The sequence below is a fragment of the Cervus elaphus genome, chromosome 2, assembly GCF_910594005.1.
Source record: "Cervus elaphus chromosome 2, mCerEla1.1, whole genome shotgun sequence".
NCBI classification, from domain to species: Eukaryota; Metazoa; Chordata; class Mammalia; order Artiodactyla; family Cervidae; genus Cervus; species Cervus elaphus.
In genome coordinates, this window is record NC_057816.1 from 21,377,908 (window position 1) to 21,403,016 (window position 25,109).

Here is a 25,109-nt window from a genome sequence, read left to right on the forward strand (position 1 = left end):
GGCTGAACTTGAGCCTCCTACGTCTCCTGCTTTGGCAGGCAGGTTCTTTACCAGCAGTGCCACCTGGGAAGCCCTATTTTGTACATATTTGCTGAATTAAATAGGAGCTGCTGAACTGAATTCAGAGTATGAAAACTGTATCAAGGATGATTTCTAGAGTTTTGGCTTAAGAAACTAGGGGTCTAAATGTGGCATTTATTGACATGGGGGGAACTAGGGAGGAGTAGGTTGGAGGACAGGGATCAAAAGTTTTATTTGGTCAGGAGATGACTATTAGTCAAGGGGAAATGTCAGGTAGACCATGGCTGTAAAAGTCTGGAGTTCAGGGGAGAGGTCAAAGCCAGGGACAACTTTGTTTACGAGAGTTACCAATCGTTGGCTGACAATTCTCTCTCTTTTTATTCTTTTGGCCATGCTGTGTGGCATGTGGGAACTTAGTTCCCCAACTAGCGATCAAACCCTCGCTCCCTGCAGTGGAAGCTCAGAGTCTGAACCACTGGACTGCCAGAGAATTCCCTGGCTGACAATTCTCAAGAACAAAATTTCTTATTTGAGAATGTACTGGCTTAATTCTTAGAAGTTGCCTATAGGTTTAAATTTATTCCTCCTGTGGGTTGTTGTTGCTCAGTCACTCGTGTCTGACTCTTTTTGACCCCATGGACTGCAGCACGCCAGGCCTCCCTGTCCTTCACAATCTCCCAGAATTTGCTCAAACTCATGTCCATTGAATCAGTGATGCCATCCAGCCATCTCATCCTCTGTCGTCCCCTTCTCCTCGTCTTTAATGTTTCCCAGCATCAGGGTCTTTTCCAATGAGTTGGTTCTTCGCATGAGGTGGCCAAAGTACTGGAGTTTCAGCTTCAGCATCAGTCCTCCAGTGAATATTCAGGACTGACCTCTTTTAGGATGGACTGGTTGGATCTCCTTGCAGTCCAGGGGACTCTCAAGAGTCTTCTCCAACGCCACAGTTCAAAAGCATCAATTCTTCGGTGCTCAGTCTTCCTCATGGTCCAGCTCTCACATCTGTACATGTCTATTTGAAAAACGACAGCTATACCACAATAATGCCATTTACCAAGATACACAATATATGACAAACTCTATAAAGTTTCATGTTCTTGGCTTCAGACTAGAATAACTGGCTAATTTTTATAAATCACCAAGAAACAGGAATACTGGGACCCAATCTAACACATTCAAATGTTAATATAAATTGTATTCAAAGAACAAGATCTTACTAAAATTAATAGGTGAAAAAAGCCAGGAATCAGATCAATTTCCATTACTTTCTTACGTCTCTAGCCTCTTTCATTCCTCACCGTCTAGAGGTTTAGTCACCAATGAGTTTACAGAGTTAGCTATTCATTTTCAAAATAGAATTTATTTCTGTAATAAAGAATTAAAATATGGCTGTGAAAGTAGAAAATAATATAGAAAAATATTTAAAATGTGCAACAGTAATTCTGAGTAAAGATAGTTAAGCACTAGAATTTATGCTCAACTTCTATTTGAAAGACCAATCATACATATTAACTATACCAGAAAAAAACATACCTACTTGCAATTTTAATTATTGTTCAAAAACAGCTTTAGGTACCTGGTCAGGCCCTTTTAAGTACAAATCTTGGGGTATACATTTTGAAGCTGGCTTCACTTCAGACTGACTGATAAATTTACTGTCCCACAAAAAACAAGGTTTTTGTTTTTGTTTTTTTTACTAATTTATCCATGTGATTAAGTCAATGTGCAGGAAATATGTACTTTTTGGATGGAACCAAACGTTTTGGCAGAATGGGACAAGAGTATAATTTTTCATTATATTGGTATAAATGTTGGTAAACTCATGTAACCCCAGAGCATGGTTTCCACCAGGTGGGTCTCAATTCAGATGCTAAATGCACATGAAGGACTATCTAAATGAATTCTATCCACCCTTTCCCCAAAGTTTCACTTACAGTTAAGATACAGATATTATTTGTATGAAGAATATACAAAAGAATTGGAAAATGTTTGGCTAGAGGGAAGACAACTCTTCAGGGACTATTGTTTGCAGTTTGCAGAATAGATCATCTTCTCTAGGAAGAATAATGTCCACATAGCAGCACTATATTCACCAGGAATCCCAGAACCAGTGGATCTATCATGTGACAGGAAGCCAAACCTTCTGGCTGCTCACAACATCACTCAGCTTCCCCTTGATCTTCAGGAAGTGTCTCTTGAATTCCAATCCATCACCCTATATTAGGAATAATAGCCAAAACTCACGTTAAAAAAAAAAAAAAGACTATGTCATAAAATCAAACTTTCTTTAGTGGTACGTAGAGACAAACATCCATAGATAGGTCCAGCTATCCTCGTCTTCAGGTCCTCTTACAAAGACAAAATACCTTCATAGAAGAAAAGTGAAAGTGAGAGTCGCTCAGTTGTATCCGACTCTTTGTGACCCCATGGACTATACAGTCCATGGAATTCTCCAGGCAAGAATACTGGAGTGGGTAGCCATTCCCTTCTGCAAGGGATCTTCCCAACCCTGGGATCGAACCCAGGCCTCCCGTATTGCAGGCAGATTCTTTTCCAGCTGAGCTACAAGGGAAGCCCGTGTAGAAGAAATGCCTACATAAATAATTCTGACTTGATTTTGGGTCCATTACACTGGGCCCAGAGAGCAGAAACCAATGGCATCTTGTTCGTTTCAATTGTTGATAGCTCTGGACCTAGGTCACTGTTTTTCATAGGCACTGGGAGTTTAAACTAAAAATTAGCTAAACGACTACACTTAAGTCTTGCCAAACCACTGTGGCAACAAAGCCAGTGATTCAGTTATGAGAAGGATTTCACTACTCTAGGATCTTAATTTAATTCCATACCAAGCATTTGGACAACAGTATTGCAGCAAGCTGCCAATATAAAGAAAGTGACCAACTCTTCCAGCCTTGTTTAGAGCCATGTACAATCTTTCAGGAAATAGAGAAAATGCTATTTTGGTCTTATGTATCAAGGGCTTTAAAACTATAACCTCAGAACCACTAATTTCTAAAGAAAGAATCAGAAATGTGAATAAAACTCTGTATATGAGTATGAATCACAAAGTAGCTTATAACAGATAAAGTTTCATTAACTATAATGTGCATTTTGACAAATCACAATTTTTATAAAAAATACTATATACAAATTCAATAAGAAAAAGCTTAGAATACTACAAAATGCCAAAGGTAATTAAAGATAAAAATAATTTATGACTATTTTTATTTTCTTTGTTACTTACAGATCACATAAAAAACAAAAACTTTTATAATAAGGAATGTCATTTGAAAAAACTGTTTTGGAAGAATAGATAATGACAAGAACAAATGTTCATAATATTAAATTTAAAAAAAAAAGTTAACATATATCTAAAATATAATGCCAGTAAAAAAATCTCCACATAAGAGTATTTCCATATAGCATGTATCACAAGTAATAGTAAGGTTATTCTAATACAATATCAAAAATAAATGTTTTCTGTGGATGACTTGATTCTTACTTTCTTCTTTACACTTTGTGTTTTTAAAATTTTCTAAAATGAACATGTAATACTTCTTCAAAAATAGCAAAACAAAGCTTTCTCTCTTAAAAAATGTGCTAATCTATATACCTTAGAAAGCCGGAAGTCAACTAAGATCTTCTCATCCATTTCTACCAGATTCACTTTGAAAATCAGCTTATTGTTTCTTCTATCAGTTGTTGATACAGTAACCTAAGAAAATAAAAATAAGGTTAAAGCATATGAGTGGGTAGAAAATACTCTAAATAAAAACTATATAATCTCAGTTCAGTGATACTGCTGGGATGCAAATTTGAGAAAAGCTTCTACAATAGGAGCAGTGCCGCCAAACATTCCATTCCTTCCAGGACTTTCCTCTCCTGACGGGTACATGGGTGTCCACCCAGACCAACCTGTAAACAGGATGCAGCACCATCACTGGGGATTGAGTCTATGTGAACACTTAGCAACAGAAGAAATTTAGTGTTTTATCAAAATACAACTGAAAGAAGAAACAGTTGAAGAGAATGAAACCAGAATGAGAGGGAAAACAAGATTATTAAAACAGAAGAAAGAAAAAGAGAGGTTAGGTTTTTGGGTCAAAAGCTACGACAGCGATCAGAAGATGGCGAAGGTTCTAAGAGGTCTTTCAACTTCCACTTTCACTGTTTTAGAAGCACAGGCTAGAAGATGGTCATGAAAAGAAAGGCCCAGCCAACAGCCAGCACCAAGACCCCAAAGGTGGATGAGGCTGTCTTGGACCACCAGCCACAGAAAAGCCATCAACTTCAGCTGGACGGATAAGCCCAAGTTAAGATCAGCAGATTTGTCTAGCTAAGCCCAGCCCAAAGTACAAAAACATTTTTAATAATTCTCACCTCACACAGGGAGCTGCTGCTAAGTCACTTCAGTAGTGTCCGACTGTGTGACCCCATAAGCGGCAGCCCACCAGGCTCCCCTGTCCCTGGGATTCTCCAGGCAAGCACACTGGAGTGGGTTGCCATTTCCTTCTCCAATGTGTGAAAGTGAAAAGTGAAGTCGCTCAGTTGTGTCCAACTTGTAACGAACCTATGGACTGCAGCCCACCAGGCTCCTCCAACCATGGGATTTTCTAGGCAAGAGTACTGGAGTGGCTTGCCATTGCCTTCTCCGTCACACAGAGAGGGCTTTGATTAAAAAGAGACAATAACAAGTGTTGACAAGGATGAAGAGAAATTGGAACCCTCATACATGGCTGGTAGGAATGTAAAATGGTGTCGCTGCTTTGAAAAATCATTTGGCAGTTCCTCAAAAGATAAACACAAGAGTTATTGTATGCCCAGCAATTCTGATCACAGGTATGTAACCAAAGAAATTGAAAACTTCTCCTTCTGGACTGAAACTGCATCCCCTCAAAATTCAGATGTTGAAACCCTAACTCCCAATGCCTCAGAATGTGGCTATTTTGGAGATAAGACCTCTTTAAAGAGGTACTTGTTGTTGTTGTTCAGTTGCTCAGTTGTGTCCAACTCTTTGCGACCCCAGGGACTGTCCTTCACCATCTCCCAGAGCTTGCTCAAATTCATGCCCACTAGGTTGATGATGCCATCCAACCATCTCATCCTCTGTAGTCCCTGTCCCCTGCCTTCAATCTTTCACAGCATCAGGGTCTTTACCAATGAGTTGGCTCTTTGCATCAAGTGGCCAAAGTATTGGAGCTTCAGCTTTAGCATCAGTCCTTCCAATGAATATTCAGGGTTGATTTCCTTTAGGATTGACTGGTTTGACCTCCTTGCAGTCCAAGGGACTCTCAAGAATCTTCTGCAGCACCACAGTTCAAAGGCATCAATTCTTTGGTGCTTAGCCTTTTTTCTGGTCCAGCTCTCACATTCATACATGACTACTGGAAAAACCATAGCTTGGACTATATATACAGTCCTTTGTTGGCAAAATAATGTCTCTGCTTTTTAATATACTGTCTAGGCTTGTCATTGCTTTTCTTCCAAGGAGCAAGTGTCTTTTAATTTAGAGGTGACTAGGTTCAAAGGAGACCATTCAGAGGGCCCTAATCCAATCTGACTGGTGTCTTCATTAGAAAACGAAATCAGGATACAGAAAGTGACAGATTCAGGGGAGGTGTGCAGAGAGGACAAAACATAGGAGGAGACAGCAAGAGGGTGGCCACTTAAAAGCCAAGGTTCCAGAGGAAACCAGCCCTGCCAGAATCTTGGTCTTGGACTTCAGTGTCTAGAGCTGTGAGAAAATAAATTTCTGTAAATAAACAAATAAATACCTCCTAGTCTGTGGTATGTTGTTACGATGGCCCTTGCAAACTAAAATACCTGTCTTCACACAGAAACCCGAATGATCACAGCAGCATTATTCATAACAGCCAAAAAGTAGATACATTATCCCAAATGTGCATCAATAGATAAATGCTTACACAAAACAGTCTATCCACATAACAGGCTATCATTCACCCATTAAAAGGAATAAAGTATTGATAAATGCTACAACATGAATTAACCTTGAAAATACTATGTTAAGTAAAAGAAGACAAACACAAAGGGTCATAACTATATGATTCCATTTATAGGAAATGCCCAGAAATAGGTAATCCACAGAAAGTATATTAGTGGTTGCCAGGGAGGAAGGAACGAAGAATGACCGCGAATTGGTACAGAGTTTATTTGGGGGGCAGTGGGAAGTTCTATATTTAAATGGTGATAATTCCACAATCCTGTGAACATACTTAAAACCACTAAATTGTGTACTTTAAAATGGTTAAAGTGATGATTTTTATATCACGTGAGCTTTATCTCAATAAATATACCTTAAAAAAAAAAAAGAGTAAGATATCTATATAAGTGAGAGTCTAATCAGGCTGGCTTCAGGTTTCCTCATAGTAACATTTTCCCGTAACTTTTAATTTTGAAAGTTTACACATCTACAGAAAAACTGAAAGAATCCTACAATAAATAACCACAAATGTTTATTGGCCTTATAAACCTAGATAAGCATGTTTACTTCTTTTTTACATGATTGTCTTTTTTTTTTAAGTTTTTAAACTAAGTTATAAATTACACACACTTTACCACGTGTCTCCTGCAGACATTCTCTTACAAACCACAGTATTATGATCACACCAAAGAAATCTGACACTGATACAAAAACATTATCTAACATAAAACTCATATTCAAGTTTCCCAAATTGTTCTAATAACATCATTTATAGCTTTCTTTTTCTTTAAATCCATGATCTAGTGAAAGATCACGCATTACATTATTTATCAAGCCTCTTTAGTCTCCTTTAATACAAAATATCCCTTTCTCTTTGTTTCTCATAATATTAAGACTTTTGAAAAGCCTAAAGACAGATAAGAATGTCAATATTATAAATATGCTATAACAATGTAAACAACAAAAATTGGCAGTTGGGAGCAGGGAAGATGGAGGAAGCACGGAATTGTTAATGGACCCATCTTTCACAGAAGGAAGCTCATTGCTGTTACAATTTAAGTATAATGTATAGTTTAAAGAAAATAAGACTTGAATCTCTTAGTATTTTTAATAACCTTAGAGAAGCCTTTTAAGAAATACTAGTTCTTAAGGAAAAAGCATTATACTTAAATTTCAATGGTTTCTTTTTCAAATTAAACTAATTACTTTAAATTTTAATATATACATAAAATGACAGCACTTTTAAATTTATTTTTAATTGAAGGATAATTGCTTTACAGTATTGTATTGATTTCTACCAAATATCAACATGAATCAACCACAGAATGATATCTCTTTTTTTACTCAAATATTTTAAATTTTTCTTCAGGAAAAGATCTAACAAAAATCCATGAAACATACCTGATTCATACAACTTTTCTTCCACTGATAGCCCAATTTCTCACAAGTCTCTTTCAGGCATTGATAAGATTTGTCTGCATCCAATTTGGTAAAAAATCGTGTCATTCTTTTGACTAAGCGCTGCCAGGGGTTCTACAAGTCAAATAGAGGAAAGCTGAATAAATTATCAGACTTACCACCAAAAGTAATCATACTATAGCTATTTGGCTTGAAAATTCCTTTTTCTGACTTTAGATTCTTATACATAAGTGTCTCCCGTAGGGAATTCCCTGGCAGCCCAGACGTCAGGACTCTGCCTCCAGTGCCAGAGGCCAGGGTTCAATCCCTGGTTAAGGAACTAAAAACCCACATGCCACGGTGTGGCTAAAAAAGAGGAAAGAAAGTCTCGAGTCTCGGGATTTCTCTGGTGGTCCAGTGGCTAAGACTGTGCTCTCAATGCAGTGGGCCCAGGTTTGACCCTGGGTCAGGGAACTAGATCCCACATCCTGCAATGAAGACTGAAGATCCTGTGTGCCACAACTAAAACCCAGTGCAGCCAAATAAATTAACATTAGAAAAAAAAAGTCTCCCCTAATTCTCTCGTCAAAAAAAAAAAAAAAAACTGTATCAAGTGTTAATACTGTATTTCTTAGATTGACAAAAAAAAAAAGACTTTGAGACAATAAAAAATAGAGCTGCCATTATTATTTTTTTTAATTTTTTTTTAATTATTATTATTTTTTTTAATTAGTTGGAGGCTGATTAGTTCACAACATTTCAGTGGGGCCATTATTATTTGAGGAACTAAATTTCCTTACCTGTGAGGATCCTGGAGTGCCAAGCAATTGACTATTTAGAAGCATGTGATCAGGACAAGTGGGCTGGGAAAAGCTGATCCCTTGTACCAGTTTGTCAATGTATGAAGGGCTGGTGTCCCATAAGGAAAGGCCTGTCCGTGGTTCTGGCTGAGAACTGGAGTACTTCACACTTTCTTCACTAAGGCATTAGGATATGGAGAAAAATATACCTTTAAATAAAGTTCTTTAGGTCTTTCTTATATGGCATTACCATTCTCACACTGAAAAAAATTATATCCATCTTAAGAAAACATTATATACATGGATTGTTTTTCATGGGGACTATTATATCCAACAACTACTTGATCTTTTATTAATTATTAACCGACCTTACCTAGAAGCACAGTTTACTGGAGAGAAGTCCAAGTTGGATTGAATATGTTTAGAGAATCCACCAGGAGACTCGGATACACCACTAGAAGTAGCCCGGGGCCTCTTTGCCCCTAAAAAAGAGAACATAAATACAGATGCTTTCCCACTTGGCAAATTGAAGTAAAACCATATCTCAATTCATTTCTTAAACACAAAATACTTATATGATAGATAGTGGCTCTTCCTATATGATTTTATGAGAAAAGTGGTTAGGAACTTCTGACTTGGAATCACTTGTCAAATTGTGCAAACTACACATTTCATAAATCTTGACCTACAAGTATGTCCCAAGTGCATGGTGTCAATGTTAAGGCAGTCATTTTAATGGTACCATTTTTGGTAGCAGAACAATGTTCTATGAAGACTAAGAGACCCAGCAAGAGGATCAAAACCTTTTAAAATTAAAAATAATTTGTGATAATGACAATGAATGTTATGAATCTGCTCTCCTCAACCTTCATTGTTCATGCGAGTCAATTCCTAGGTAGGTTGATAAGAAGCCCAAGGTTTCTGAGGAAGAGAAAGGGGTCTGGGGCTCTCAAGGAGAAAAGGTCAAACCTTCTTTCTACATTGCTTTGTCTTAGTCAATATAACAATGTATCTTGCTCAGTGGTATGTTTCTCCTTAAGAACCTTCGGACTAATCCTGTCATCTTAAAATGTGTATTACGGGGGTGGGTGGTAAGATCTTTCTATTGTTGGTTCTAATCTTATTAATTTAAGCTGTATGTTGTGGGAGTGGGTCTGATAAGGCCTTGATAAGACTAGCTGGCGGGGGATGAGGGGGTGGGTGGCAGCATTCTCCATCCCCCTTCTAATGTCCATGTCAGAAGCTTTCTCAGTCCCTTTTCACTTTAATAAGACTCTGCTATACAAAAGCTCTTGAGTGATCAATGCTGGTCCCTGGTCCCAAAGTTAAATCTTTTTCAGAGATCAGGAGTCCAAGATCCCTTGGATAAATCTTTACTGAAAATAATCATTATAGAGAATAAGATGCCACTGTAAATTCACGGCTACTCCCCTCCACGGGATCCTCACCCCTAACAGGCTATGCTACATTTCTCTAATCAGTTTTCTCTTCCTTTCCCCAAAATGATTCTTTAAAAACATCTATACTCCTAACAAATTACCGAGACACCCTCCAGTACCTCATTACTTACATACATCTCCCATTTCAGTCACTGGAAGCTCCCTCGATTTGCCGCTACCAAATCTAACTTACTTGCATTCCTACCTGTCCTCTCTTCCTTTCCATCCTCCCATCAAATGTTCATTCCTCTACTTGAAAAGGACCCCATAACCCTCCTTTCTCCTTAGGGACCTTGCTGCTTTTTTCTTTCCTCTCTCTTAGACTTTTAGCTTCTTCCTCCCAATTGGATCTGGTGGTTCAGTGGTAAAGAATCTGAAATTCTAGAAAGATCTTTTAAAACCAAATATATAAGCATGTCATTTTCTTGCTTAAAATCTCCCAAAAGGTTTTCCCATGGCCTTCAGTTAAAGCCCAAGATTCTTAGCATAGGTTATAAGGTCCTCCATGGCTTGGTTCCTATCTACCACCTCATCTCAAATCTCTCTCCCTCCCCCCCTTCTCCACTCACTTATTCACTCCATGAACATTTATGAAATGCCTAAAATGGACCACACACTGTACTACGCACTGGCGATGTAATGCTGAACAAGCCAGACATGGTCCATGCCACACATGCCTTCTCTCAAGCTCCTCAAATGCACTACCTTCTAACCACCAGGTCATCCCTGATGCTGCTTCCATGTTTGGAATCTGCCACTCGTCTTGCTGCTACTCATCTGGCTAGCTCCCCTTTAATCTTCAAATCTTAGATTTAATGTTATTTCCTCAGCAAGGTAAACGTTCTCTGTCACTTAAGACTAGGTCAACTACCGTATAGCTCAGAGAACTCTGCTCAGTGTCACGTGGCAGCCTGGGTGGGCGGGGAGTTAGGGGGAGAGTGGATACACGTATATGTGTGGCTGAACACCTTTGCTGCACCTGAAACCATCACCACATTGTTAATCAGCTACACTCCGATGCAAAATAAAAAGGCTAAAAAGAAAAGACTTGGTCAAACTCTTAGCTACAGTACCCTGACTTTCTACTTTGTAATTATTAAAGAACGAAAAATTATTTTTTATATTTCTGTTTTTTGTACTAGAGGCTATCATCTCCACGAGGACAGAGATCACAGCTATCTTGTGTTGTTGACTTATGCTGACTTTACAAGTACCTTTTCTTTCACAGGAAAAAAAAAAAATTTTTTTTTTTTTTAAAACTTGTATTTTAAGCATATTACCTTTCTTGAGTGGTTTGTTGTACCATCTATCTTTCTTGATGTCTGGGATGGTAATCCTTACTGATGGGTTCTCAACTAAGATTTTATGTAGCAGAGCTGAAAACAAAATATTAAGACAACATTTATAAGAGTCATGCAGATTAGAAAAGCCTATAGCTTGTGGTGTAAAATACACATTCTTTATTGCTCTCGTTAGGTCCAAATACTACTTCTGGGGAAAAGAAAACAAAGCCACTAAATTTTTGCTTGAATTTCATGCAATTATTCCTTGCTACTGTCTATATCTTTGAATATTCTTCCCAGACCAGACTCGCAGTTGTTTGTAAATAGAACAAGAGCTGGGTGGAAATGTTTCTCTCCACTTGATGATATTTACACAAAGATACAAAAACAAAAAACAAACCAGAAAACCTCTATTTACACAAAGATAAAAAAAACCTCATCCATTTTCAATACCAAACTTCATTGTTCTAACATGTCATACTAAATTCTCATTCACACAATTTTATAATGAAAATTTACTTTCCAATAACTTTTTAAGAGACAGTAATAAAAACAACCATCATCCTAAGACCTTAATTAATTGATAAAGAATTCATACATCTCCCAACACCAAAAGAATCTTCTAATAGACCAAAGATTTAAATGGAAAACAAAACAAAACAAAAGCCATGAAAACATAGGTAATTTTTTTCTACTGTTGAGGGTAGAAAAGACCTTTCCAAACATGACAATATAGTCAGAAATCAAAAAGGACAAGACACTAGATTTAAATAAATAAAATATAAAACTTCTGTATGTCAAAATAGCATAACAAAGTAAAAATGCATGACAAACTGTCAAAAATATTTGTAACAAATGCATTGATATAATGACACTAATATTTTCTTAAAAACTTCATATAGAATAAAAGGAAAACTTCCTACCAAAAATGAGCAAAATAGACGTCCACAAAAATAGACAAAAAAGCTAATAAATCCATACAACTTCATTGATACTAAATTTAAAATAAAAATTTTAAAGTTAGAATATATTTCTTACAGGTTGGCCTATTAGATTAGTTAAAAATGTTTAAGGGGCTTCCCTGGTGGTCAAGTGGTTAAGACTCCCTGATTACACTGCAAGGGTACAGGTTCATTCACTGGTGGGAAAACAAAGACTCATGCCTCAAGGTGTAGCCAAAAAATAGCTTACATGTAAACTAGGTAGACTGTGATGAAATGGTACAAACTTTCTGGAAAACAATTTGGCAAAGTAAACCATAATAATTAAACACTGTATACATCTTTGACCCTGCAATTCCACTTCTGGGGTTTCACTTTAAATAACTGAGACATATGTACAAAGATTAAGGTATACGGATGATCATCATATCTCTTTCACAACAGTGAAAAATTAGAAAAAATTCTGAATCTCTAAAAAGGTGAACTGGAGAAGTATAGTAAGGCATGTCCATATAGCAGAATACCATCACAGTTTTTAAAAACAGTGATGAATACTTACAAGTATAGTCATGAAAAAGTGTTCACTTAGCATTAACACACATACTCACACAAAGTTTACAAAATAACATGTATAGTGTGATGTCATTTTTTTTGTGAAAAAAAAATACTTATAAATAATATACATATATAACAAACATATATACTTACATATTTTCTACTACAAAACACATGCAGATATCAAAATATTAAAGGAAGCTACTTCTGAGTACTAGAATTATAGGGTTGGATTTTAATATTTTATTTATTATTTTTCTACTTTATCTACAAAGATCATGTATTATTTATATAAATTAATTAAAAGTTAAAAAAATATGTAAGAAAAAAATTCACACAGCACTAGGCTTCATTATCCAGGAAATCAGTACTTTACATTCAAGATAACCCAGTTACCTAGAGGAGCAGAATCAATTTTTTTCCAAGGGTTGAGATATGTTTTCTTTTCTTTCCAATCACAATATTCCTGACAACTATCACTAGGCTGGTCCCACGGCAATTCTAAAAGGAAACAAGACTCGGTTTTCTGAATGTTCAAATCATTTTACAGTAACGATTTTAAGGGAAAATAATCAGTGACACAAATCCATTAAAAGTTTCCTTCAAATTAATTAAACATGGTTTAAGAAATTTTAAAGACACTTCTAAGATAGATAATCCACTTCTGCCTTACTATTTCCAAAAGTATTCACATCATTTTAAGAGAGAGCTACTGTGATATTTCATTTAATAGCTACACATAAATCATTTTTTTAAATCTTTGGGATTAAAAGTTCCAACTTAGTTATAAATAGGTTAATATTAAAATACTATCACATAAATATGGAACACCTTGATTCATTTCATTTATTTTGGTACAGAAAACCTGGCTTTTCAAAGGACAGGAATTTTATCATGATTAAATAGCTCTTACCTCCAGCCAACATTGCAGTAAGTACTATTCCACAGGACCAAACATCGACTGGCTCTGCATGAAATTCTTTTCTCTTTAGAAGTTCTGGAGCAACGTATGGTAAAGTACCACACATCTTGTTCAACAAACGCTCCCGATTGTTATGCCGAAACACGGTTGCTAAGCCAAAGTCAGAGATTTTGAGGTTATCTAAGTCAAAGGAAAAAAGGATGGTGCCGAATGAGAATGTTTGGTAAACAGGTACACTTAAAGGGGCTTCCCAGGTGGCGCAGTGGCAAAAGAATACACCTGCCAATGCACGAGACTCGGGTTCAGTCCCTGAGTAGGGAAGATCCCTGGAGGAAGAAATGGCAACCTACTCCGGTGTTCTCGCCTGGAGAATCCCATGGACAGAAGAGCCTGGCAGGCTACAGTCCATGGCGTCACAAAGAGTCAGACCCGACTGAGCAACTGAGCACATACACAAATACTAAAAGGAGTCAAGGTTTACTGGAAAACTGCTGGTGTCATTTTAGATTTGTGGAACTTCTCTACCTTAAAGTGATCAAAAATAAATTGTAATAAAGAAGAAATAAAAGACATCATCATATAACTAAAACTAGAAAAAGGCCTCATGGCTTCTATTAACTTAACACAAATACTGTCAATATACAAACAGCATGGACCAGGTTAAAGAAAGATCCTGAAGTCAAAAGGGTCTTCTAGAAAAGAGCACTTAAACACTGAGAGCAAAGCCATGTCCTCACCCGCCTGTGCAGAGGCAGGAGGTATCAATAACACTCTAGGCACAGCTTTCTCAGAGATGTATAAACCCAGCTGGCTGGAAGGAAGCATATAAAGACACACAGAAACTCAAGATCCACAAGCCTCCAGAGCTTCTCATCAAGGTGGCTATGTTTATAAAAGGAGGAGGAACTCTGTACAAAAAACAAATTAAGAAGAGCAAATTTCCTAACTTCCCACCTTTAAGACACACAAACTGTAGGCAGAACTTTCACCTTAACTATACTTACTGAATATTTACCATAACTGAGTGGCAAATTAAGAAGCTGCCCTGAAATTTCAGTAATGCAAAAGCCTTGATCCTGCCTTTGTATGGCTGTATTAAAATGATTTTGGTAGCAGTGACAAAACGCTAAACTTACCCCTTTCATCCAATAGGAGATTTTCTGGTTTAATATCCCTGTGAGTTATTCCAATACCATGCAGATAAACCTAAAAGAGAAGCAGAGGGACGCAACCAGAACTGAGTAACTTATTTCACTAAAACTAATTTTAAATAAAAGGAAAAGAGACCACTGTACCTACCACCCCTGCCATAAGTTGATGGAAGAACCTCTGAGCATCTTGTTCAGGCATGCCTATGTCTGGCTCTAAAAGAATTAATTGTGAAAGTTAGTTTATCAGGTAAATATAGTCAGGCATCAACCACACAGTCTCCTAATTCTAAAGTTAAACATCTATAATTGTACTTTTGCAAAAAGAATCTAATGCTTACAATGAAATGACTCTGGAGTCCACTAATACATATATTGCTAACAACTCACATTTCCCCAACTGTTAAGTGGCAAAAATAAGTTAACATCACAGGAAAATTAGAGAATAACAAAATATAGCCCAAATCAAGAATGCAAGATATACCTTGAAAGCCCTGACTTGTACTACTTATGATTTACTTGATATCCTTCAAATTCACCCCTAATTTCTTCTAAATGCTATGCCAATATTTTCTCTTCTCCTGAACTGTAATTGTCAAAGTGGAAGCCTAGCAAATTTAAGCTGGTTTCCTAAGTATTTAACAACAAATTTAAATTTCATAAAATTTCTCACACCACAAAGCCATACATGTCTGTGAATTTCTTTCTTTTATACTCAACTCTTTTCTCAGATATATTTTTTTGGAGATTCTAATAATCACTTTTTAACTATTAATACAATATATCTAAATAATAAATTTAGGTCCACAGAATATATTTTATGTACTTCTCAGTATTCTTTAATATCAAGACTTTTAATCTTAAGTAGCAAAAACAGTACTTTATATATATATAAATCCTATAAAATTCTCAATTATTTCACTTAAATAACAACCTCTTATTTCAAATCTGTAAATGAATGCAACGATTTCATGAAACTAGAATGTCTACAAAGAAAAAAACTGCATAGGCATACAATATATTGCACTTATGATACTTCATGCACCAAGAAATCACAGCTTATCATTCTTAAACTTGGGGAAAAATTTCTTTGATGACTCTACATATGCATTCAGTGTTGATATAAGTTGCAAAAACAAAGAAATTTACTTGTTTCACTATTGCATAAGCAATTCTGAATAGACAGTGAACAAACAGAAGCCCCCAAATTGAGACAAATTTAAAAACGTATTTAGCAGAAGAATTATCTGAATTTTTTTCCATACCTATTCTATCAAAAAGTTCTCCCCCACTGCAGTACTCCAAAAATAGATACTGGATGTTGCCTTCTCTTCTGTGACCATAAAATTTCACTACATTCTCATGATTTAACATTTTGTTGATACAGATCTCTTTCTTAATATTTTCTGGACAGTCTATGGCACGTTTCATATCCACAATCTTCACTGCAACTGCTTCTTCAGTTCTTCTATTCACAGCAAGTTGAACTCTAAAAAGAAAAAGGAAGAAATACAATATTCCAGACATTTGAACTGTATTTCTTTTAAAACTTCAAAAGATTAAACATAACTCATCCAAAACTATTTTACCTTTATTACTTTCGCCACCTGGAAGAAACCACGGGAATGGTTTCTGCCATGTCCTCAACAGATAATACTCCTTTCTGAAACGTGAAGTATAATAGCTAATGCTCCAAAGAAGTCATTATGTTGTACATCCAAAAGTAATATATAAACACTTGATAAATTAAAATGGAATAACAGCAATTCTAGGCCACATCACACATATACATGCTCTATTCATTTAATTTCTCTTCCAGTTTTACTGAGCTATAATTGACATAAAGTACTGAAATGATTATCACAATAAATTTAGTGACAATCCATCATTTTTTAGATAAAAAATTTAAAAAATAGAAAAAATAACTTCCCTTACTATTTTAAATTTCATGTATAACATATAGCAGTGTTAGTGATATTAATCATGTTGTACATTATATCCCTAGAACTTATTTATCTTATAACTTGAAGTTTGTACCTTTTAACCATCTTCATCTAAATCTCCCTCCCCCAACACCCTGCTCTGATAACTACAAATCTCTTCTCTTTTTCTATGAGTCTGTTTTTGAAGTATAATTGACTTACAATGCTGAGTTAGTTCCTGTTACAAAATAGTGATTTGATATTTGTATACATTTCAAAATGATCACCACTATATGTCTAGTTAGGATATGCTACCATACAAAGTATTACATAATTACTGACTATACTCTCCAATTGTACATTTCATACTGGAAACTTATTTTGCAACTAGAGGTTTGTACAAGTATTTCTCTCCTCCTCCCACCACCCTCCCCTCTGGCAACTACCTGTTTGTTTTAACTCTGTTTCTCTTTTGTTACATTTGTTCATTTGTTTTGTTTCACCTAGTAAGTGAAACCATACAGTATTTGTCTTTCTCTGTCTGACTTATTTAAACTTAGCGTAATACCCTCCAGGTCCATGCTGTCCCAAATGTCAAGATTTCATTCTTGCTCTATTCATTTAATTTTAATAACATAACCTAACATTTATTAATCTAGTAGTATATATGTCTATGGTAAATGTTCTAAGTTCCTACAGGATATGGACTATTCCTGCCATATGACAGCTGAAAAAACAGGCACACAAGGATATTAGGAAGCTCACCTAGGGACTTCCTTGGTGGTCCCCTGGTTAAGACCCCACCCCATGTTTCTACTGCTTGGGGCACAGGTTCAATTTCTGGTCCGCCTCCCGGCAAGCAGGATGGCACGGCCAAAAAAGAAAAAGCTTGCATAAACTTCACAAAACAAAGGCCGGTAATGTGGCTCCAGAGTCTGTTCATTTGCTCATTTAACCACTATGTTCAAACCCCAGTAAAGAATATATGGGAGGAGAAAACCGACTTCAGAAATCTCTAAATTTTAGGGAAAAAAATGTTTTGTTTTGCTCTGTTTTGTACCTCCCACCCCCGCCTCCCCGCAAAAGAAGAAAAAACAAACAGTTAACCCTTACAAAAGATTGTGTAGCTTCAGTTTCCCAAAGTTTTGGAATTTGCATGCAAAGATCTGTTCTTTTGGGCGCCACAGTATTTAAATAAACAATTCCAGAACAATGAATATGTACTCAAAGGAGACAGAAAACTAAAGCAAGTGTGAAGGCGGGTAAAACGGACTCAGACTCACTCTCCATAGGCACCTTCTCCCAGGGTTTGCACCAAGTCCCAGTCTTCCACAAAGGGCACTGCCATGACTCCACTAAGTCCCGCGGCTGTAAAAGCAGGAACCCAGAAAAGACGGTTGGTGAGGAGGAGCTTCAATCATTTCTGAAGCCTCTGAGCTCCGCCTCTTGTCGTGATTCCCCCAAGATAAATCACAGCTCCTGGTTTCACATCATCCGTATTTTATCCAAGTCTTTTAAAGCATGAGCAAGTATCCTAAACCGCGGCATTTGATTGATAACTCACAAGCCCCACTGCCACGCAAACCCGAAGCTGAAACCCCGCTTTCCAGGCGGCAGAGGAAATGTACTAGCAGCGCTGAGGAGGGCGACCAGTGCCGTACGGCGGGGACCGGTGAAGGGGGTGAGAAGTGAAGTCTCGGGTTAGGGTAAGCGGACGAGGGCTAGTGGAGGAGGAAATAACCGCGGGGACCGCAGCCACCCCTCCCCACCCGCTCACTCCCAATTCCCACCTCTACCCCGTCCCCAAGGTCAGGAGGAGCCCGGGGCGGGGCCAAACTGCCCCAAGAAGCGGAAGGAAGGGCTGGGTGGCACCCGGGCCGCCGGGCCCCAAACCTTGGGGGTTCCCAGCCAGCAGAGGAGGCTTCTCTCCAATCCCTGTATAACGAGGACCCCCGCCACCATACTCCTCCACCCTCCGAAACCACGCCTCCGAGGGAGCCTCTCCGATCCTTTGGGATCGGAACCGAGAACGTTCTGTCGCCGTGCCCCTCCTAAATCATGTAGTCCCCGAACGCCAGCTCCAGGCGCCTTTCCCACTCTACCGGCCGCCCTTCCTCACCAGGCCGTCCTTTGCCCGCCACCACAGGAATCCAAATGCAGGGCTTTTCCCGCCAAAACTTGGTGGCGTCACATTGTCGCAAACGCGCGCTCCCTTGCCGTAAAGCAAAGAGGTGCGCGTTCCTGGCCCGGCGGATCTGCAGATTGGCAGCGCCTGGGGCCAGCATTGGTCCTCCGTGCCGGCGGAGACCGGCGGGACCAGGGTTACTTTGGAATCGGGACTAGATCCTGGCCTAAGAGGTTTCGGAACTGCGGACTGCATCGGTTGCGAATGACCTCCGGGCCCAAACGCGAACTGGGATCCGGCCTGTGACTCCGCCGTCCGGCCTCGAGCTCCGGGGGAGAGCGGCACCGCGGGGCTCGCTGCCCGCCACCCCGAACCCCCGAGCACCTCGCCCCATAGCCTGGCAGGGTAACCAGGATCACACGCCATAAGAGCTGCTTCAGTGACTTTAAAGCTCGGCCCAGGTAGAACTGGAGCCCAGAAGCTGGGAACAGCTGTTGAGAATTGATCCTGTTTAGCTTGAAAGGAACTTTGTGATGTGAGCGAGAAGCATCGAACACTGGCCGCACTGCAGTGGGGTGGGAAGGCATCCGGGTGAAGAATGCTATTGTTTTGTGGCTTGAGATAATGTCAAGAAAACCAATTTTGCCCTGTCTTGTCCGAACTGGCACCAAAACAATACCTCCCACTCAATCTTTTTGAAGGAAGTGCAACTGCATAGCTTAGTTCTACCCACTGTCTTTAATGTGTAAGAAACAGGCAGATATAAGCAAAAACGCTGCGTTTTTACGATGCATAGTTTAAAAGCAGAATAACCAGTTTAGGTGGGAAAGTAAAGTCTGCGAAAGAGACTGGCTAGAGAACAAAACAATGTGGAAAAACTGAAATAGATACTCCCTCTCGACAGCAAAGACTAGGAACTCAAAAGCGCAAGTAAGGTCACCTTCATCAAACTCTCCAGTTCTTAAAGCTGGGCCACATACATTTAGCATAATTAGCTCTTGATTGTGATACTGGTAAAGTAAGTGTACAAAAATGCACACACTGGATTTAAAGAAAAGTCAGGGACAAAAAACGAGTCAGAACACTTCGAAATTCAACCACACTTGAGGTTTCAGGTAAGTTTTCCAGATTGTTTACTCCATTTTGTCTAGTTTCTGCACTACCTGTTACAAATAAAGAATATGAAGCGAAGGCCTGCACAGTTTTTTGTGTCTGGATACAGTAAAGGTATCTTACCCTGAAAGAAAAATGAGATACACACATTTCAGGCAGAGTATCAGCTAAAGATAGCATATGGGAGAATAGATACAAGAAGCTCTGTTCCTTTCTGAAACCTTACTAAAATAGAAAATTCTAATAGTATATATTAAAATAAGTTAATGGAATATTTTACTATTTACTATTATGTAAATTTTAATAGTATTAAATAGTAACTATTAATAGTAAATAGTAAATATCCCATTAATTTATTTTAATATTTACTATTAACAATTTACTATTTTAGTAAGGTTTCAGAAAGGAATAAAGTTTACTATTTTAAAGTAGATTTTTAAAAGGCAATAACCTATAAATATAGATGAAAAAACAAAATTTTAACATAGATGAAAGAAGATGAATTCCATCTTAGAATTCCCTAAAGGCTCAAGTTGAATTAGTTATATGACAACATATAATTGAATGGGGTTTTGCAGGTGGCGCTGGTGGTAAAGAACCCACCTGCCAATGCAGGAGACACAAGACACAGGTTCAATCCCTGGGTTGGGAAAATCCCCTGGAGTAGGAAGTGGCAATCCACTCCACAACTGAGCACACACATACATGTAACTGAATGAGGCAAAAATGAGGTGAAGTCGTTCAGTCATGTCTGACTCTTGGTGACCCTATGGACTGTAGCCCACCAGGCTCCTCCATCCATGGAATTTTCTAGACAAGAGTACTGGAGTGGGTTGCTATTTTCTTCTCCAGGGGATCTTCCCAACCCAGGGATCAAACCCAGGTCTCCAGCATTGCAGGTAGACACCTTATCCTCTGAGCCACCAGGGAATCTCTGGTGGTGAATGAGGCAAAGGTGAGGCTAAAAGATGGTGAAGGACTATTTATGAAGCGAAGAGATCCCTGGTGTCCTCCCTTTTCTGTGTAGGGAAGGAACTGCCCCTCCCTAAGTAGGTCCTAGACTTGAGAGGGAAAATACATGGTTATCTAAACTGCAGAGGATCAGGCCCAGTTAAGTCTTGGATACCTAACTGAAAACAAAAGGATTAAGTTTATGTACTGCAGGTTATTTTCCAATCCCAAGGAAAGGCAATGCCAAAGAATGTTCAAACTACCTCACAACTGGACTCATCTCACACGCTAGCAAAACTAATGCTCAAAATTCTCCAAGCCATGCTTCAACAGTACATGGACCATGAACTTCCAAATGTTCAAGCTGAATTTAGAAAAGGCAGAGGAACCAGAGATCAAATTTCCAACATTCGTTGGATCATCGAAAAAGCAAGAGAGCTCCAGAAAAACATCTACTTCTGCTTTATCGTCTACGCCAAAGCCTTTGACTGTGTGGATCACAACAAACTGGAAAATTCTTCAAGAGATGGGAATACCAGACCACCTGACCTGCCTCCTGAGCAATCCATATGCAGGTCAGGAAGCAAGTTAGAACTGGACATGGAACAGCAGACTGGTTCCAAATTGGAAAAGGAGTACATCAAGGCTGTATATTGTCACCCTGCTTATTTAACTTATATGCAGTGTACATCAGGCAAAATACCAGGCTGGATGAAACAAACTGGAATCAAGATTGCAGGGAGAAATATCAATAACCTCAGATATGCAGATGACACTACCCTTATGGCAGAGTGTGAAGAAGAACTAAAGAGCCTCTTGATGAAAGTGAAAGAGTGAAAAAGCTGGCTTAAAACTCAACATTCAGAAAACTAAGATCATGGGATCTGGTCCCATCACTTCATGGCAAATAGATGGAGAAACAATGGAAACAGTGAGAGACTTTATTTTGGGGGGCTCCAAAATCACTGCAGATGGTGACTGCAGCCATGAAATTAAAAGGCACTTGCTCCTTGGAAGAAAAGTTATGACCAACCTAGACAGCATATTAAAAAGCAGAGACGTTACTTCACCAGCAAAGGTCTGTCTAGTCAAAGCTATGGTTTTTCCAGTAGTCATGTATGGATGTGAGAGTTGGACTATAAAGAAAGCTGAGCACCAAAGAATTGATGTTTTTGAACTATGGTGTTGGAGAAGACTCGAGAGTCCCTTGGACTGCAAGGAGATCCAACCAGTCCATCCTAAAGGGAATCAGTCCTGAATATTCATTGGAAGAACTGATGCTAAAGCTGAAACTCCAACACTTTGGCCACCTGATGCAAAGAACTAACTCATTGGAAAAAACCCTGATGCCGGGAAAGATTGAAGGCGGGAGGAGAAGGGGACGACAGAGGATGAGATGGTTGGATGGAATCACCAACTCAATGGACATGAGTTTGAGTAAACTCCGGGAGTTAACGATGGACAGGGAGGCCTGGCATGCTGTAGTCCATGGGGTTGCAAAGAGTCAGACACGACTGAGCAACTGAACTGAACTGAAGGTTAAACCTCTGAGCCTTTTTTCCTCACTTGACTCCCAGAAGTCTGGCAGCCTGGCTTATATTCTTCCAAGGACATAAAAGCCTTCTTAAGGAAATCTTACCTACACAGAAAAGATTTAAAGATACTGATATCAGGGACTTCATAATGTTAACAACTCAGCCAGATCACAGGAGAATGAAGCCCACATTAATTCTCTACCCCACCCCCAACAGACCTTCCAATCACCTTTTTAGGGTCCTTCTTTTTAAAAAGAGCAGACAAGCAAGAATTTGAAGAGGACTTTAGTACAAAAGATGTCCAGAAAAAGGAATATTCAAACACAAAAAGCTCTTGGATATTAAAAAAATATGACAGTAGAAAAAAAGAAAACAAAATAGATAGTAAAAAAAGTTTAGGACATCTCTAGAAGGAAGAATAAACAGAGAAAACAGAGGAATAAATCTAAGAATATTGGAAGACTAATCCAGGAAGTCCAAAATCCAAATAACTTGTTTTTCAGAATGAAAAAGGGAGTTGGGTGAATCCAGAAACAACTCAAGGAAATTTCCCAGACTGAAGAACTTGACCTTCCATATTTTTTTTCGCATTTTTTCAAGTTTAAAGTACCCAGCTTTCTGGATACATTATTGGGAAAATTTCACATTTTACATAAAAAGGGAAGACTACTAAGAGTTCTGGGGAGGGAATGAGATGGAATGGACACATACAAAAAATTAAGAATCAGAATATCATTGCACTTCTCAGCATTTGGAAGACAGAAAACAATGGGCCAATGCCTTCAAAAACAATTCTAAGGAAAAGTTATTCCCAGCCTGGAACTCTACACCAAGTCAACCTATGATTCAAGTGTGACAACAGACACTCAAGATCTCAAGAAATTATCTCCCATACACTTTTTCAGGAAAGTAGTGGTAATAAATTAAGAAAGAAGGCAGGAGATTAACACACAATATGACAGTGCAGGGGTCCACGACACCCAGTCCAAACTGGAATATACCAAAACAAGACATTTCTAAGAAGGAATACTTAATGAATCTGAACATACTGTAAGGAAGCTGGCACAAATGAAGGAGAGCCTGGGGAGAAATTAGCGACAAGAACAAAACACAAATGAAAACCTCTCCCCACTCAAAAGTTATACAGAAAAAAAAGTTGTTGCAGTATACCACATGGTCTCGTTGTGAAAAGCCTTAACGTAAAAACTACTGAGTTAGCCTAAACCATAACTGTAAAAGAACCTTGAGATGGTAAGGATGTGTCCATGGGAATAGCAGGATGGTGAAAAAGAGCTAAATCCTCATTTTCCACACCAAAAAGTCAACAGATGATACTAAAAATTGAAGAGCCAACACATAGCAAAATAAAGCAAGTTATTTAATGATATGGAGGTAAGTAATGTGAGAATCAGCAGAGTTGAAAGTACCTGAACTTTTGGGTACCTCTGATGGGGGTCGAAAACAGTGTTGTCTCTTTTTAGAATTAATGTTTTTTTACACTCAGTTCACTGTAACAGTGGAAATTACACGTAATTAAAAAAAAAAAAAGCTTCGTGTAGTCTAGAAATTAATAAAATTAAAATCATAAGAGCAGCAAGTGCAGTGATAAATTAAAGGCTTATCATCCTTACAGAGGAAGACACTAATGATCTCTGGTATTACTCCCATTGGTTTGAAAAAAAAAAACAATAAACAACAAAAAAACCCACCTTAGAACCACCTCTTCCTCTAGGGAGGAATTCTGTATATAAATCAAGTCATGTACTTACATACAGTAAGTCAAGTCTTAACATCAGTTCTAAATCTTACCCACAATTGAAGCACCTAGTTCATAAACTGGCTTGGAAGGCTGCTTCCTGGGTACACAGGTAGACCTGAGCATCCTTTAGGAACACCACTTTGACTTATCTGAAAGTCAGGCCATTGCTCCTATTTCTTAAACAGGTAACAGTAAAGAGTTACCTTGTGTTCTTTTTTTTTTTTTTTAAATAACTAAGGGTTTATATACATCACTGACGTAAGTCTTAAAATACCCTAGGATAACTGAACATAAGGCTGTTTGTCCTAACATTAAACATGATGGGACTCCTGTGCTTTCTGTAGCTAACTTGGCAAGGCCTTCAAAACCAGAAGATCATAGGGCTTCTTAGTAAGATGTAATAATAAAGAGGCAGACACAAAGGGACAAGAGAAGCTCACCTTTAGGTAAAACCAACAGGCTGAGTGCACCAGCTAAAGCAAACCAGCAGAGACATGGACTATATCATGGATGAGTGAGAGCGCTGAAAAGCGAGATTTCAAATAGATAGGCATGGTTACAAGTCAGCTAATTCAAGAACACCTACTGACCATCCAGTTCTATACATACACTGGAAGAGATTCTTCCTCTCCATTGAGAACACTGTACTGTTTGCCTTAAGTCTTCAAAACTACTGATTTAGTCTCCCTGGATTTACTCCAGCTCAAAAATAAAAACGCACAAAAATACCGAGGCTAGTCCCAAAGACGACTGGTGTGGTCAGGTCTGGGTGGTCACCTCCTGGCCCTTGTTGTCAGAGCACCTCTAAGAACAAGCAATGTTGAGAACAGAGACATCCTGGCAACACAGCCGCCGTTCCTGCCCAGAAATGGCACTCCTCTGGTCCCGTGAACTTTTATTCATTCAGTAAATGCTTAATGAGCGCCCACTATGTGCAAGGCATTGGGCTAGGTGCTGCAGTTTTTGAAATGACAAAATTGTATATGTAGGATCGGCTAGTCGTTGATAGTTTTCCTGATTTGAGAGACAGAGAATGACAGAATGCCCCATACGTGGCTCATTTAGAGAGCTAAGACCACAGATGAGGTCTGCTCTCTGTCCTTCTACCAGCCTGGCATAAACTTTAGGCTTCCTCAAATCAGTTATAAGTCAAAACAAATAAGGCACATTTAAAAAAAAATTCCCCCCTTTAATTGACCAAAGTAAAGCCATGACATTTCATTTGGTAACCTGCTCAGAATTATAAAGATCATTCC

The 25,109-nt window shown here is 38.4% G+C and overlaps 1 protein-coding gene across 5 annotated transcripts; it reads right to left on the reverse strand.

Moving 5' to 3' along the window:
• Window positions 1-1,361: 1,361 nt before the first annotated feature.
• CHEK1 (checkpoint kinase 1) lies at window positions 1,362-24,744 on the reverse strand. Of its 5 annotated transcripts, none has more exons than XM_043873782.1 (13): window positions 24,294-24,744; window positions 17,654-17,738; window positions 15,714-15,937; window positions 14,600-14,664; window positions 14,437-14,506; window positions 13,292-13,480; window positions 12,775-12,879; window positions 10,880-10,975; window positions 8,534-8,642; window positions 8,161-8,338; window positions 7,364-7,495; window positions 3,635-3,736; window positions 1,362-2,236 (listed from the first exon to the last, which is right to left on the reverse strand). In XM_043873782.1, the coding sequence occupies exons 2-13, from the start codon at window positions 17,716-17,718 to the stop codon at window positions 2,141-2,143; spliced, it is 1,431 nt and encodes a 476-aa protein (XP_043729717.1). In that variant the 5' UTR covers window positions 17,719-17,738; window positions 24,294-24,744; the 3' UTR covers window positions 1,362-2,140. The 5 variants fall into 5 exon arrangements, with proteins under 5 accessions (XP_043729717.1, XP_043729706.1, XP_043729726.1 ...); XM_043873771.1 differs by lacking the exon at window positions 24,294-24,744 and adding an exon at window positions 18,490-18,613; XM_043873791.1 differs by lacking the exon at window positions 24,294-24,744 and adding an exon at window positions 18,161-18,476.
• Window positions 24,745-25,109: the final 365 nt, after the last annotated feature.

Excerpts from the sequence above, each read along its gene's own strand:
- CHEK1 (XM_043873782.1), bottom strand. The coding sequence starts at position 17,718 with ATGGCAGTGCCCTTTGTGGAAGACTGGGACTTGGTGCAAACCCTGGGA. Across the intron at positions 10,976-12,774 it reads AATTGATTCTGCTCCTCTAG|CTCTGCTACATAAAATCTTA; the intron begins GTAACTGGGTTA and ends TTTTGTTTTCAG. Across the intron at positions 8,339-8,533 it reads CCAGTAAACTGTGCTTCTAG|TGAAGAAAGTGTGAAGTACT; the intron begins GTAAGGTCGGTT and ends CTAATGCCTTAG.